This window comes from Lepisma saccharinum, chromosome 5 (genome assembly GCF_977018435.1).
Source record: "Lepisma saccharinum chromosome 5, izLepSacc3.1, whole genome shotgun sequence".
NCBI classification, from domain to species: domain Eukaryota; kingdom Metazoa; phylum Arthropoda; class Insecta; order Zygentoma; family Lepismatidae; genus Lepisma; species Lepisma saccharinum.
This window is the reverse complement of record NC_139233.1, coordinates 49,157,796-49,171,880: the sequence shown is the minus strand read 5'-3', so window position 1 is coordinate 49,171,880 and position 14,085 is coordinate 49,157,796. Positions and strand designations below refer to the sequence as shown.

At 34.4% G+C, this 14,085-nt stretch overlaps 2 protein-coding genes across 3 annotated transcripts in view; one reads left to right on the top strand and one right to left on the bottom strand.

The window, feature by feature from the left end:
- LOC145988356 (constitutive coactivator of peroxisome proliferator-activated receptor gamma-like) overlaps window positions 1-14,085 on the top strand; it is a 141,250-nt gene that overhangs the window by 34,215 nt on the left and 92,950 nt on the right. The gene's annotated exons all lie outside the window — the stretch shown is intronic.
- LOC145987557 (uncharacterized) overlaps window positions 1-14,085 on the bottom strand; it is an 86,075-nt gene that overhangs the window by 16,821 nt on the left and 55,169 nt on the right. Inside the window, exons 10-12 of the mRNA XM_083121908.1 lie at window positions 7,924-8,033; window positions 6,774-6,956; window positions 224-437 (exon numbers count right to left, since the gene is read on the bottom strand). Of these exons, the coding sequence (XP_082978034.1) occupies window positions 224-437; window positions 6,774-6,956; window positions 7,924-8,033 (507 nt within the window). The remainder of the gene's footprint in view (window positions 1-223; window positions 438-6,773; window positions 6,957-7,923; window positions 8,034-14,085) is intronic.

The following is a 14,085-nucleotide window of genomic DNA, read 5'->3' as shown; positions in this document are numbered from 1 at the left end:
AAAAATGTGTGGTGATGCTCATGGTTTTGTAAGATCATTCAGAAGCTGTGAAAATGAGGACTTGTCAGAGGCTGTTATATAGGTAGCACATGTTAGCAATCAGTTAATCCACACCATCTTTTATCATTCTTATGTTTAAGAAGCAAAATATACATATTCTTGATCTTATTTTGCATTGGCAGAGATGTCTTAAAAACAAACTCTTATCATAAATTTCAAGTACCTGCAGAAACAATTTCTGGTATCAATCCGTGGGTGGTGTTATTTATCCAGTCATTTATGGTATGCGCAGCCAGGATGGAATTCGTGAAGTTGACATTTTCCAAATCGGCGAAATAGTTGGCCCTCAAGATGCGAACATACTCTGGATTCACAGGGAATAAATTATTCACATATATCTTGTTTCCAATGTCGAGTAAATAATATGGGCTCTTTCTCTGAAAGAAAGACAACAAACATTAAATTAATCTTAAACTCAGAGTTAACCCACAAATCGGCTGATTATCTGTTGCACCAACAGAAACGCCGGGTAAGCTGGGAGTAAAAGGAGGGTATACTTTACCCTTAGAGATCGGCGAGTAAAAGTAGAGTTAACCCACGTGCAGGGGAGTTATGGCTGCCATCCAGAACCAGTAATGTATCACTTCAGAACTTCAAAACCAAATAAATGTAAAATGAGAAGTAATAGACTCAAACTGCAAATGTAAAAAGCGATAAATATATAGTATGTTATTAAGTATATACTTTGCAGATGCTTACTGTGCACATTCTTCAGTACAGAACGTGCAATACAAACATACACCCACTAGCCGGAGAAAATGGAATAGTCCTGGCCATCAACTATCGTGAATACTATGTGAAAGTACATGTATACATCAAAATCTACTGCAAACATCACTGTAAAACTACTTACTGTGATCGCAAGTTGCAATAAAATATCAACATTTATTCACGTAAATATTTTTCCAATCTTTATCACGTGCTTGAATTTTTCTTGTGGCAGTACGTTGTCACTGTTTACGGAGATACCAAAGTCTTGTTACCGCCACCCTCTCTCTTTTTTCTGTCATGCAGCCACACCACGAGGTGCTACGAGTGGAAACATGCCTTGTCGAAACAGGTAACCAATCACATTCTTCCATCTGTATGACGTTTAGGCACTTGCTTTGAGGCTAGCTGCTAGCCTAGAGTATAGCGGGGTTTCATTACTCACGCGGGCTGGAATGCCGTTTGTGACATTCACTAGTCAATCATTTGCACGATTACATTTAGTCCATAAATATTCCAAATAATAACGTGAAGGTGAAGGTACAACTTCTATGGGTCTAAGTATTATTAAAATAACTGACTAATATGCAGTTCACTATTATCTATTTTCAGTTCCATTATATCCATTGCTACATAATGACTATTGATTCTCGTTGCTATAGCAACGTTAGAATTCCAAATATTACCTCATTTATACAGCTTATAGCACAATAAATAACATAAAACATAATTAATGCTGTACAAAGTAGTTATTATACATTTTTTAACTGTTATTTGAAAGTGACTTGTATAATATGAAATTAATAATTTCAATAAACATAATTATATTGTGCGGATTCACAGGACCGTCACAATATTCCCCTCCTCTGGAAAAATGAAAACTACGAAACACTGAGGAGGAGTATACATTTACAAATCATTCAGATGTTTATGAACATAAGTAAAACAAAGTTACAAATGCACAATATTATCTGACATTCGACAACAACGTGCACATAAACAGATTTGTGTCTAACAGTAATAACAACTCAAGAACATAATACATAGTTCAATTGTACAAGCTAATAAACAAAGTTTTCTTTCACAGTATCTCATAAATGTAATTCTTAGACAAGAGTTCATTCCTTTTTCTTTGTGAACAGTTAAACACTCGAAGATTTGAAAAGTTCACCTTGTCATAATATTGCTAGTTCATTGTGTAAAGAATTGCATTATTGTCCTTAATTTCCTTGACAAGGAATAGTTCAATATTCAAATTGAATAGAATAAAGTGCATTGAAAAGCCATTATCAATTGTACTATCTACTAAGTGAGAAGTTATATTATTCTCATCTGCTTGTTGAGCTTTTAACCAAATAGAAGAAGTATCATCTTGTGAATCTTCCACAATTACTTGATTGATATATAATTTATCATCAAGTACACAATAAGTAGTACAAGGCGGAAATCTGCTCTAGGTATCAGCAATACTATTCGAAACTCCTGGGACATGATATAACGTGAAATCAAAACACTGCAGTTTGAGAAATCTGCTGCAATCAATTTGGCAGTCGGAATAATAAATTTTATACTACCTCATAACTGACAAAATTACACTGGCTTCCACTGTCGATGACACACTGTATGTATGTTAATACCGCAAACTGTTCTTGTGATCAAAGGTTGATCAGTAATAGGAGTATGTATGCTAGTATCATTTAAAGTCCAAGTAGGTTCTTCTTTGTACCATATCACTACGATATGATTTAGACGGACCCTCCTTTACATTAGTGCGAGCAAACTGGTCCACGTTCACCCGCGACGTTCGTTTAATGTTTCTTGAGGGGCAGAAGAAATGGACTGTTTACAAGAAGTTTCTCTTGGATCGAAAAATGGAGCATTTTCATTTAATGGGAGTATTAGACACTGTAGTTGCATTAACTGTTTCCCGTTGACAACTGAGACGATGAATATCCACAATTGGCACATATATTGCATGGTTGACATGAGTGGACATTATCGTCAGAGAACAGAGTTAGGATGCAGTGTGTAAATTGCTGTTGTTGTTGCTGGTTTCTGGCATTGAAACTGTTGCCCATAAATCTACCATTATTGTTGTAGTATCGACAGCTTTGTGGACTACTATTTTGCTGGAAATGTGAGTTCCTGCAGCATTACGTCTGTAACGATTATATGATCTGTTAGTTAGGTTAGGTTAGGTTTCCCAAAATTATTATTACTGTAAAAAATCTTAGTTGCAGGACTCTGCAACTTTAGCTAATTCCTTCCATAACGATGTACTCAATTCGTGGAAGTCAAGGTTGATTATTGAGTTTCAGCAACAGATGGAGCATCTGTACGTGGAATCTTAATTCTTTTATTTTCATCGCTAGAAGAAACAAAATTACCACTGTTATTAGGTCCTACAACATAACGTCTTGAACATTAATTTTCATTAGATTGATCACCGTTCGCAAACTATGAACGTTTACCAACACTTTGAACTCTCAGTTTTGCCTTTGCACTATTATTGTCGGTAAAACTTTTAGAATTATTCCCACCATGTCGGAAATTTTCTTCATGTACATTATCATGAACATTAAGACACTTGTTCGATCTTGAATTCACTAAATCCAACCTTTTTAGTAACACAATTACATCATCCATTTTGTCCAATCTAGCAGCTAATATTGTTTGTGCAAAGATGTGGGCAACTGATTGATTAAAATATCAATAACTTCTGCATCATTCAGATGATCAACTAAATTATAATATGCTGAATGCGTACGTATAGCAAAGACTTCCATACTACTCGTCAATTTAGGATCATATTTACGGCTTCTAAGTTCAGATAATTGAGCCTGGGTTAATGAATAAGACGTGTAGTGATTCAGAAATTCGTCAACAAACTGTTTGTACGATGTGAACGAATCGACATGAGTATTATACCAACCTTCTTCAGGTCTTTGGAAACAATTAGTAATACATTCAAGCCTTTCCATGTCAGGAACTTGCAGTAAGTCTAAGTAGGACGTTATAAAGTTTTAATAAACTTACGTGGGCTTGAATTTTCAGGATCTCCAGAATATTTAGGAAGAACAGTAAGTTCATTCAATCTAACCAACCGTCGAGGTTCTTGAGTAAGCAAACGCATACAATTGTCAGGATAATCACATCGATGATTCTGTGGGTTTCATGACTTTTGGTTTACTTGCCTTTTTCTTTCCTGCCAAGAGCCATCCGAATATAAAGAATGGGTTGATTGACATAACTTGTTAGTATTACTAGCTCTCATGCGATTACTTCTAGAACGTTTGTGTCTTTGCGAAGCAATGCGATTGTGTTCGTCATCAGAAACATCACACGCTGAAGAATCGGATGATTTAGGATAGGTTAGGTTCCGTGCAGGAATACCAGTTTGACAGTTATCATTCACATGAGAACTGTAAACTTGTACAGGATGACTTGATTCAACATTAGTCCAAATATTAGATGTTAACTTAGTAATCTTTTCCTCACATGCTTCCACGTGCTTCGTTATTTCGTCCTTGCTCAAGACGACTTCAAGTCTTTGAACTTGCCGAGACAATCCTGAAACATTGTTCTGGCATTGTGTAATCTGATCATTCAATCCAGCAAGTTTATCAGAATTCTCTGTACAAGTAGTGTTGACTTCCTCGATTTTCTCTGTTAGTCCTTGCACTTCTCTTTCCATTTCCTGATTTAATGAATGTGTTGCTAATTTGCAGGACTCTGCAACTTTAGCTAATTCCTTCCATAACGATGTACTCAATTCGTGGAAGTCAAGGTTGAGTAGTTGCCGTGCATTTTGAATTTCCTGTTGAGATTCCCTGATTTTTGTAAACTCAAGCTGTTGAGACTCTTGAGTTAGCCTCTCATAGAATCTTGAGTTTCCCTAATTTTTGTAAATTCCACCTGTTGTGACTCGCTAATTTTCCTTAACTTGGCAAGTAGATCAAACATTTGAAAAGGAACATTACTTCTGCCCCGTTGACGTCTCGGCCAACACAGAAGGACGAATGTTAATTTCTTGAACATTTTCCTGGCTTCGTTTCCATTCCACGAAAGCTTCAATACTGAACGGATCATAAGATGGATCACAATCTTTACAGAAATAATTTTCATTTGACTGATATAACTCCCAATGCTTATCGGACAAACCCAAACATTGTAAATGATACCAATGACCACAATTTTCACAAGCTACCAACCTTTCCTTATCAGGATCTTTGCAGCACTTCACCATATTCATGACACCATTCTTATTTTGTGATTCATCAGGTTCATCACCACAATTGATAGATTCTAGCTGTAAGACTTGTTTGCATCTCAGATTATAAGGATTACTTGATGCGTACATAATAGAAATTTATGTAAAATCTAGATTCACGAGAACAATGGTGTAAGTTAAGACTTACACAAAACACATCACCCAAGATCGTGCTGATAATGTTCCACAATACCGGACCACCAATTATACTGTGACATTCACTAGCCAATCATTTGCACGATTACATTTTGTTCATAAATATTCCAAATTATAACGCAAAAGTGAAGGTACAACTTCTATGGGTCTAAGTATTATTAAAATAACTGACTAATATGCAGTTCGCTATTCTATTTTCAATTCCATTATATCCATTGCTACATAATGACTATTGATATTAGAATTCCAAATATTACCTCATTTATACAGCTTATAGCACAATAAATAACATAAAACATAATTAACGTTGTACAAAGTAGTTATTATACATTTTTTAAACTTATTTGAAAGTGACTTGTATAATATGAAATTAATAATTTCAATAAACATATAATTATATTGTGCGGATTCACAGGACCGTCACACGTTCATATTAGTGCAATGGAAAATGATCCTAACTCGAGTGTTACCCTGACCCGTGGATTTTCAGACTTGCGAGTTTGTTCAATGTTTGTGCAAACGGGCATAAGTCCATATCTTGATCTGCTGTCTATATGTAAGCAAGTAAGCAACATAGTGTGCATTGTCTTCTAGCTTGCACAGTCTACACAACATGCACCTCATAAAAAGCAATTTTGATGGAAAGTGTCAGTTTGAACAACAATGCCTGCTTATATCCAGCTGAAAGCAAAGTCAAAATACCCATAAACTGCTGAAAACGAATGAAATATAGAGGAAAAGTGTGTAACATTTATGGAACAAAGTTGTCTGCTGTTATGAATGTGAGGAATATTTCATATTTTGTGCTTCCTATGAAGATTAACTGCAAAAGATAATGCAAGGTGTTTCTGACAAATTCTTTAAACAATCAAAACACAAGATTATTGTATCTCATACAAATCCTGATTGTCAAAACTGAGCTGAATACCTTGTTTATACAGATTTCTTTGTCAACTTGTGACTGTAGACTTATCATTGTTCAATGTTCATGCATAAATTAACATAATTGGTCAGCATATCAAGCCTTGTTGGAACTACTGTGCATTCTAGAATCTAGACTACTGTTTCTCAAATAGCTCCCTGAATTGTAAACTGGGTGAACACCAAAATCTTCAGGTTCACGGTCATTGGCGTGCCCAGGATTTTTGAAAGGGAGGGGTTATGTGTACTTTTTTATGTAGTAAGTCCTCATTTTGCCATATTTTCCTGCATTTTATGTTTTTTATTTAAATGCTGGGCTAAAAGGAGGGGTTATAACCCCTACCAACTCCCCCTTGGGCATGCCACTGTTCACCGTATAATTCAATCTGAGACTGTTTGTACCAAAGACCAGTGAACATTTTACTAAGATGGGCCCTTCTTTGTCCAGATCTAATCACAGTAGATATGCTATTGATATAGCTACTTATTTTAAGTAGCTATACCTTACCTACTGTCTCTGAACTCACTTATGTAGTATTTTTCAGTACATCAACATATTCAAAAAATTATTAAGGCTCTATGCAAGAGTGAGCATGCCTTGAAATATTTTTATCTACTAGACAATGTATACCTTCATGAACAAGCTGGTGTATATTACCTGCAGAGACAAAAGGAATCTTTGAAAGTGAGCACGACTGCCTGCCTTGTCATCAGGTAGCCGCAAGACATTTTGAAGTTCCTTTTCCGATGATCCACCTGCGCCCTCGTATAACATTGCCAAAGCTGCCTTTATGCTGGCTGGTGAGACAATTATATTTCCGGGTTCAGCTTTGCTCATTTCCTGGAAATGGATACCCTATTTATAACACTTCACATCAAATTTGCATGTCATAAAAATGAAGGAAATCATATGTACATCTGTAAGCAAGTTAACTGTAAAGTTTTTGTTTCATAGAGTATGTTCTTTTACATCTCTTCATTATTCTTGAAAGAAGCAAACAAAAAAGAAAAACAAATCAAGTTATAATGTATAGTGTTTACATTATAACAGTATCAGAAAGGATTTAAAATATTACAGTAAAATTATTATGTCAATAGAAACAATAGTTGCATTGCACCATGCCATGAGGGCATATAGGGGGTATGGATGTAGGACTCTACACGTTCTCTGTCCCTGCCATATTGGAGGTGATGCCAGCCACTCTTACCCCCTCCCTTCTCCATTGGTTAGAGGCTGGATGAGCCCCAGATCAGAAAAATTCCCACCCTGGGAATCTAACCCAGATCTCCCACATAGCAGATGCCTTCGTGAATATTCAACTTTTGGTTGCAAGCAACAGACTATACCATCAGAGGGGCCCAAAGAAGTACTCATTATGGAATTTTCATATACCTTTATTTCTAAATGTAGTGAGTGGAAATTAATGTAATGCCAGAAACTACCCAGCTGTTAATGCATATTTTCATGTAATTTATTTTCTCTAGCGAATCACTTGAGGTTTTGTTTACCAAGGAACATGGTAGCATTTATAGAACATTTAAAGCTTAGCAACTAGTTTTGCACAGCTGCCCCTGTGGAGGAAGTTTTATTCTATTATACTAGTAAGTGTTCTACTGTATTTTGCACATGAGTCATGTACACTTATTGCACGAAGATACATTCATGATTTCAATGTAAATGTTAAAAGTGGCCATTTCTTTTATAGTAACCCTGTATCATTTGGTTTGATACATAAGATTTGACAGCAAAACATATTTTACATCACACAGAACGATATAATATTTACAGGTAATTTTGTTTCACATACCTGGAGTAATTCCACATCAAAGTAGTTGAATCTGCCATGAGCCCTGGTTTTGCTTCGAATGTGATAACTTGCTGCTTCATGTTGTGGCAGGTAACAAACAAGCAACAACACTGTAAAGAAGGAATAAAAAAGGAACATTCCAAAAGTTGTTCGGTGACTATTTTTAATAGTTACTGGCATACATTTAACCGAGGGATGTGAAACTTATGTTCTTTTCAGAACCATTTTAAAAGCTGAAGAAAACCTACTAACCCAACCTGTATATATAATTTTGTATTATTAAACCTTTATACAGTGATAGATAGATGTGATTAATAAGAACAAACTTTAGAATAAGATTAGATTGCATTTTTGTTCAATTGCATCTTTAAATTTGTAAACTATGGCCAGGCACTTATCTAGAAATATATTCGGGGGGGGGGGGGGTCCAAACCAAGTGTCTCCGGAATAACAATAATAATGTTTAAATTAAAATAATTATATTATAAGTAGTCTATATTGAATTAAATAAATACTAATGAAAATACATAAATTAATTAATATTTTATTATTATTATTACATGAATTGGTAAAAAAGACGACTGTATAAGAATAGAGATATAACAGCATGTACTGAATATCTAGCTTACCTGTAGTTAAGATCAGCATAATTTGCATAAAACAAGTGCCCTGGCAAGGAAATACATGTCAAATAGATGAAGAATTGAATATTTATTCAATAACAAAAAAGGATTTTAGATCCAGTTGGTGAAAAGTATAGTGCCTGATTAATATTTCATGCATATTATAGTAATTGTTTAAGTTGGTGTTTTAAGTCCACTTTATGTGTAAGCTTGAATGTTCTAAAAACTTTATTATGCACAGATACACAGTCACTTAAGCTATGATACCTTACTTTGGTGACATCAGCCTTCAATAAAAAAGTTATTAAAAATGTAAAAGATATGTGTAAGATTAATGTGTGGTCTTGGAAGCAGTGGCCACTGTAAGTTAAGTTTTATTAGACTAGTTATTATGACAGCTCCTGCTATCTTTGTATTCCAATGCCTGCTCTATATAAAAGAAAACATTCACATTTATGAGGAGTTAGGGTGCTCACATACCTATCAAACCAGAAATAGGGATTGTTTAGATGTAATTACAACAAGACACAAAAAACCTTTTACTACATGTCAGTTAAGTTTCACAATGCTCTCTCTCTGTCTTTAAGGCAACTGCCCTTTTTAAAATTCAAAAGAAAACTGCAAAAAATATTGACTGATAATTGTATATATAGGGTAGAAGAATTCTTTGAAATTAATTTTGTTAGGTAAAATAGTTATGCTTGTAAGCTAATAATGTTAACTACTAAATTTATGTAAGTGGTGTTACGTTTCTAAAATGCTGTTGGAATATGTTTGTTTGTAAGAATTATATTTACTTTATTAGTATAAGGCTAGGTTATATTTCTGACGATTGTAATACATGTGATGTTCTCATATGTTTCTACAATAAAAATTATGGGCCTACAGTTTAAAGTGGGATCCGAACCACTAAGTGCCTTAACCAGGTATCGACCCCTTGATGACAAGGCGAGCATATTATGAATAGTAGTGTGCAAGCATAAATCTTTGATACTGTCATTCAAAGCCGTGTGATCCCAATGTAATATTTGCCTTGAAATTTATAACCACCTATTATACAACAAATGCTGAAGAAGCATAAAAGTAAAAAAAAAGTAAAGTGCTTCCCTGTGCATAGCACCACGCCATGAAGGCTGTAACAAACCTGAGCGTTTAATTCATTCATTCCTTTATTTGGAACCTAACAGCTTTTATGCCGTTTTTTGTCCATAACAATACACACACAATTGTTTTACAATAAAATTATCAGTCCATTCCCCCTATTTTACAGATATTAGATTTTTTTTTTTTTAAGAACATTTTGCTTTTTACAATTGTATGTTACACTTCCTTAAAAATGATAACAAACTATAACCAATTCTCACATCTGGATTAACAACTAAACTTAACAAATTTGTTGGAAACTGAACCTTTAGATTATTTAAAGTTTTATACAAGATATTTCTCTCTCTATTATATTTTGAGCATTCCAGTATTATATGTTGTGCATCTGCACTTTCCCAGCCACATTCACATTTCTTATTGTTCGTTATTCCAATTTTGGATAAATGTTGCCTAGTACACAAATGGCCCGTTCTCAGTCTATTAATTAATACAATTACATTTCTTGTAGCACTTACATGATGAAACCATGGTTTTTGTGTTTTGAATTCAGCAAATGGTCTGTATGATTCTCCAACTGTTGTAAGTTCATTTCGACACCAATCAAACCATTCATTCAAAATTTTCTTCTTTACTCTAGGGAGAAGATCCGTATAGTATAATGATAAGTTCGTAATATTTGGAAGACGCACTGCTTTCTTTGCACATTCATCTACATGAGAATTACCTGCAATATTGCTATGAGCTTTAACCCAAGAAAACTCAATGGTTTTTCCAGATTTTTGTATTGTTTGAACTAATTGTATGCAATTTATAATATAAGGGGATAATTTGTAAAGACTCTTGTACGAAGATTTAAGAGCCTGTAATACACTTTGCGAGTCAGTAAGTATTAAGAACTTTCGTAAATTTAATTTTTGAACATATATTAAAGCTTGGTAAATTGCGTAAGATTCTGCTGTAAATATTGTACAGTCTTGTGGAAGCCGAAATAATAGGTATGTTTTATGTTGTGGATCGTACACTGCACATCCAACTCCTGACTCACTTTTAGATCCATCTGTGTATATGAAATAAAAATTTGGCCATTGAATAAAATATTCCGATATGTGCGAATAACGAGGGAAATGAATATTATCCAGAGACTGTTGAGGATAATCTAATGAAAAAACAGGCCGTGAACGCATCTGTAGAACATCCTGATATTCTTGACAAAACGAATTATACAATTCTATCCACATAGCAGATTTTCTGTTTGTTATTTTTCCTGTTTCATATAAGTGTATCATATTTGTTAGTACATTGTTGAAAGGATGCTCACAATATGATTTCACTTTGAAGAGCATATTTGCTGCTAACATCTTCTGTCTACATGAAATGGAACATTCACCCGCTTCCATGTATACTACTACGTTTGGAGTGCTGTTCATAACGCCTAAACATCTTCTCAAGAATTTCCTCTGTATGACATCAATGGAATTCAATTTTCCTTCTGTCAGGTTACACATTGCCAATAGAGAATAATCTATCATAGGCCGAAAATAATTCTTGTAAAATAAAAGCATAACTCGAGGATGACATCCCCACTGAGTATTTGCTATTGCTTTGAACAAATTAAACACTTTTTCTGATTTGACTTGTATTGCTTTAATTTGGTCCTTCCAAGTTAGTCTTTCATCCAAGATGACACCTAAATATTTTACTCTGGATGTAATGGGAATTCTTGTTTTTCGGGACATTGAATGAACTATTGGAGGTGTTCCCTTTTTACTAAAAATTGTAAAATTAGATTTTTCCATTGAAATGGAGAGTTTTTTACTTTCAAGCCACTTTTGCACTTCCAATATTTGTTCCTCTAAAACAGGAAAATCAGTATGAATTTGTGTCGTGGACATATAGATACAGATATCATCTGCATATTGAAGATAATTGACTGTTGGAATTAATTTCCTTTTCAACCCGATCATATATATGTTGAATAACAAAGGACTTAAAGGACTTCCTTGAGGTAACCCTTTGCAGGCTGAATACGGTCCTCTACTTTCACTGAAAAAGTGGAAATATACGGATCTTTTACTGAGTAATTTCCATAATATCAAAACATAGTTGTGAGGTATTTTTAGCTGTTGTATTGTTTGGATTAGGATATTAATATCTACATTATCATAAGCTGCGCTTACATCTAAGAATGCAGCTAATACAATTCTGTTTCTTTTCAGTGAGTCGAAAATATACGAGGAAAGAGTGATTAATCCGTCTTGGCATCCTAATCCCTTTCGAAATCCTATTTGTTCGAACTGAAATATGTTTTGGCTTTCTAAAAACCATTCTATTCTTTTTTGTATCAGTTTCTCAAATATCTTTCCTAAAACTGACGTCAAAGCTATAGGTCTATATGATTTACCTACTTGAGGGTCCTTGCCTGTTTTTAAAATTGGAATAATCAACTGTTTGGACCAATCTTCTGGTACTTTTCCATTATTTAAGAATTTATTAAAAATTGTGCACATCGCCTTTAACGCTACATCTGGAAGGTGATTGATCATCGAATAAGTAATTCCATCCATCCCTGGAGCAGATTCTTTACTGTTGCTGATGATTTCATAGATTTCCTCTTTTGAAATTGGAGTTGCAAAACCTTTCGCCGAACGTAGTTTTGATGTGTAACTACATAATTCATTTGGTGTTTCAACTACTCCGTCTGACACTGTAGGTATGAGTTTCTGAATAAATTCAGTCTTCCAATTTGATTTCAAAGGGACCACATTTGCTGTACGAGGATTTTTGAGCGACCTAAACTTATTCCACACATATCCTAATTTCATGCTTGGGTGTAAATTTTCACAAAATAATTTCCATGATTTTCTTTTTGCTTTTATGCATAATCTCTTTGATTTGGCCAGAGTGTCTGAATGCTATCCAGTTCTTCGGATTTGGTTGACGTGCGTATATTCTTGCTAATTCGACTCTATATAGTTTTGCTTCAGCACACTCTTCTGTCCACCAGTATATCTTTGGGAAGTGTTGCTGACTACTTTTTATCACCCTGGGACAGCTCAAGTCCATCGCAGCCGAAATGGTTTTTACAAACTCCTCGTATGTAATATTATCAGGTTTTAATCCATCATCCTCTGAGAAATAAATATTTAAAAGTTTAGTATAATTAGACCAATTAGCTTTGAATACTTTCCATTTGCGAATAGTTAATATTCTTTCATTTGTTGCATGGCAATAAGCCAGGTAAAAATAACATGGATAATGATCGCTTGTTCTCAAGTCCACATCGGCTTCCCATGTAAAGTCTGTACAATACTTTTCTGAAATTAATGTTAAGTCTATAGATGACGGATTACTTCCATTTCTAGGCATATGAGTAGGTGAACCATCATTTATTATAGTTAACTGTTCCGCCTCCATCCATTCAACAAGAGTTCGACCCAACTTATCTGCTGCCTGTCGACCCCACAATGGGTGGTGGCAATTGAAATCTCCAGTTATGATTAATGGAGTCTTGAATGAACTAATCATAGACCTTAAATGTTTCACTGCAATTTTTTGCGATGTATAGGTAGATGGTATATAGATCGAGATAACAGTAAATATTTTATTCAAAATTTGCACTTGTATTCCCACTACTTCCACCCGATATTCTCGAAGAATCACTAAATTGGGATTAAATGATATGGGTTGGAATGCCAGACTTTCATGTACAAATATACCCACTCCTTTTCCGCCTTTTTGATTAATTACTGCATGATAATTTTTTATTTCAATTGAAACTCTTCCATCCCCCCATACTTCACACACACATATAATGAGAGGATGATGCTCTTCTATCAGTTTCATGAGTTCAAGTTTTCTTGAAGGAAACGAGCATAAATTCCATTGAACAAACAAAAACATATTTTGCATGTGATAACTTACTGATTATTATATTTAATGTTGAGCATCTTCATATGATTCAAGCTCTTCAATAAGTTTCAATAACTGTGAAGTAATATTTGTACAATCGACTAGAATATTTTTAATTCTCTTAAGATTATCATCCACAGTTATGTTCGACGTTAGTTTTGCCATAACTTGTAACAAACTAATCATTATTTGCTTTTGAGAGTCATATTGTGGGATGCTAGTTCGTAATTTTCGTTTTTCCGTTGTTGTCACTGACGTTGGACTGATTTGGGAATTTAGTAATACATAATCTGGTCTTTCTTGTTCGTTTTGGGTTTGAGGATTGTCACACGACTTTAGATTTTGCATACCTTTATTTTTCATAACTTCTTTACTTTTACATATCTTCCCAAATCTTCGATCAGCATAACTATTGTTCATGTTGTAAAGATGAGGTTGAGAAGATTTCCAAGAATATAAGTTTCTTGATGTCCCTGATTCCTCATCTCTTAGAGTGGCCAGCACCTCATATCTGTTACCTGTTGTA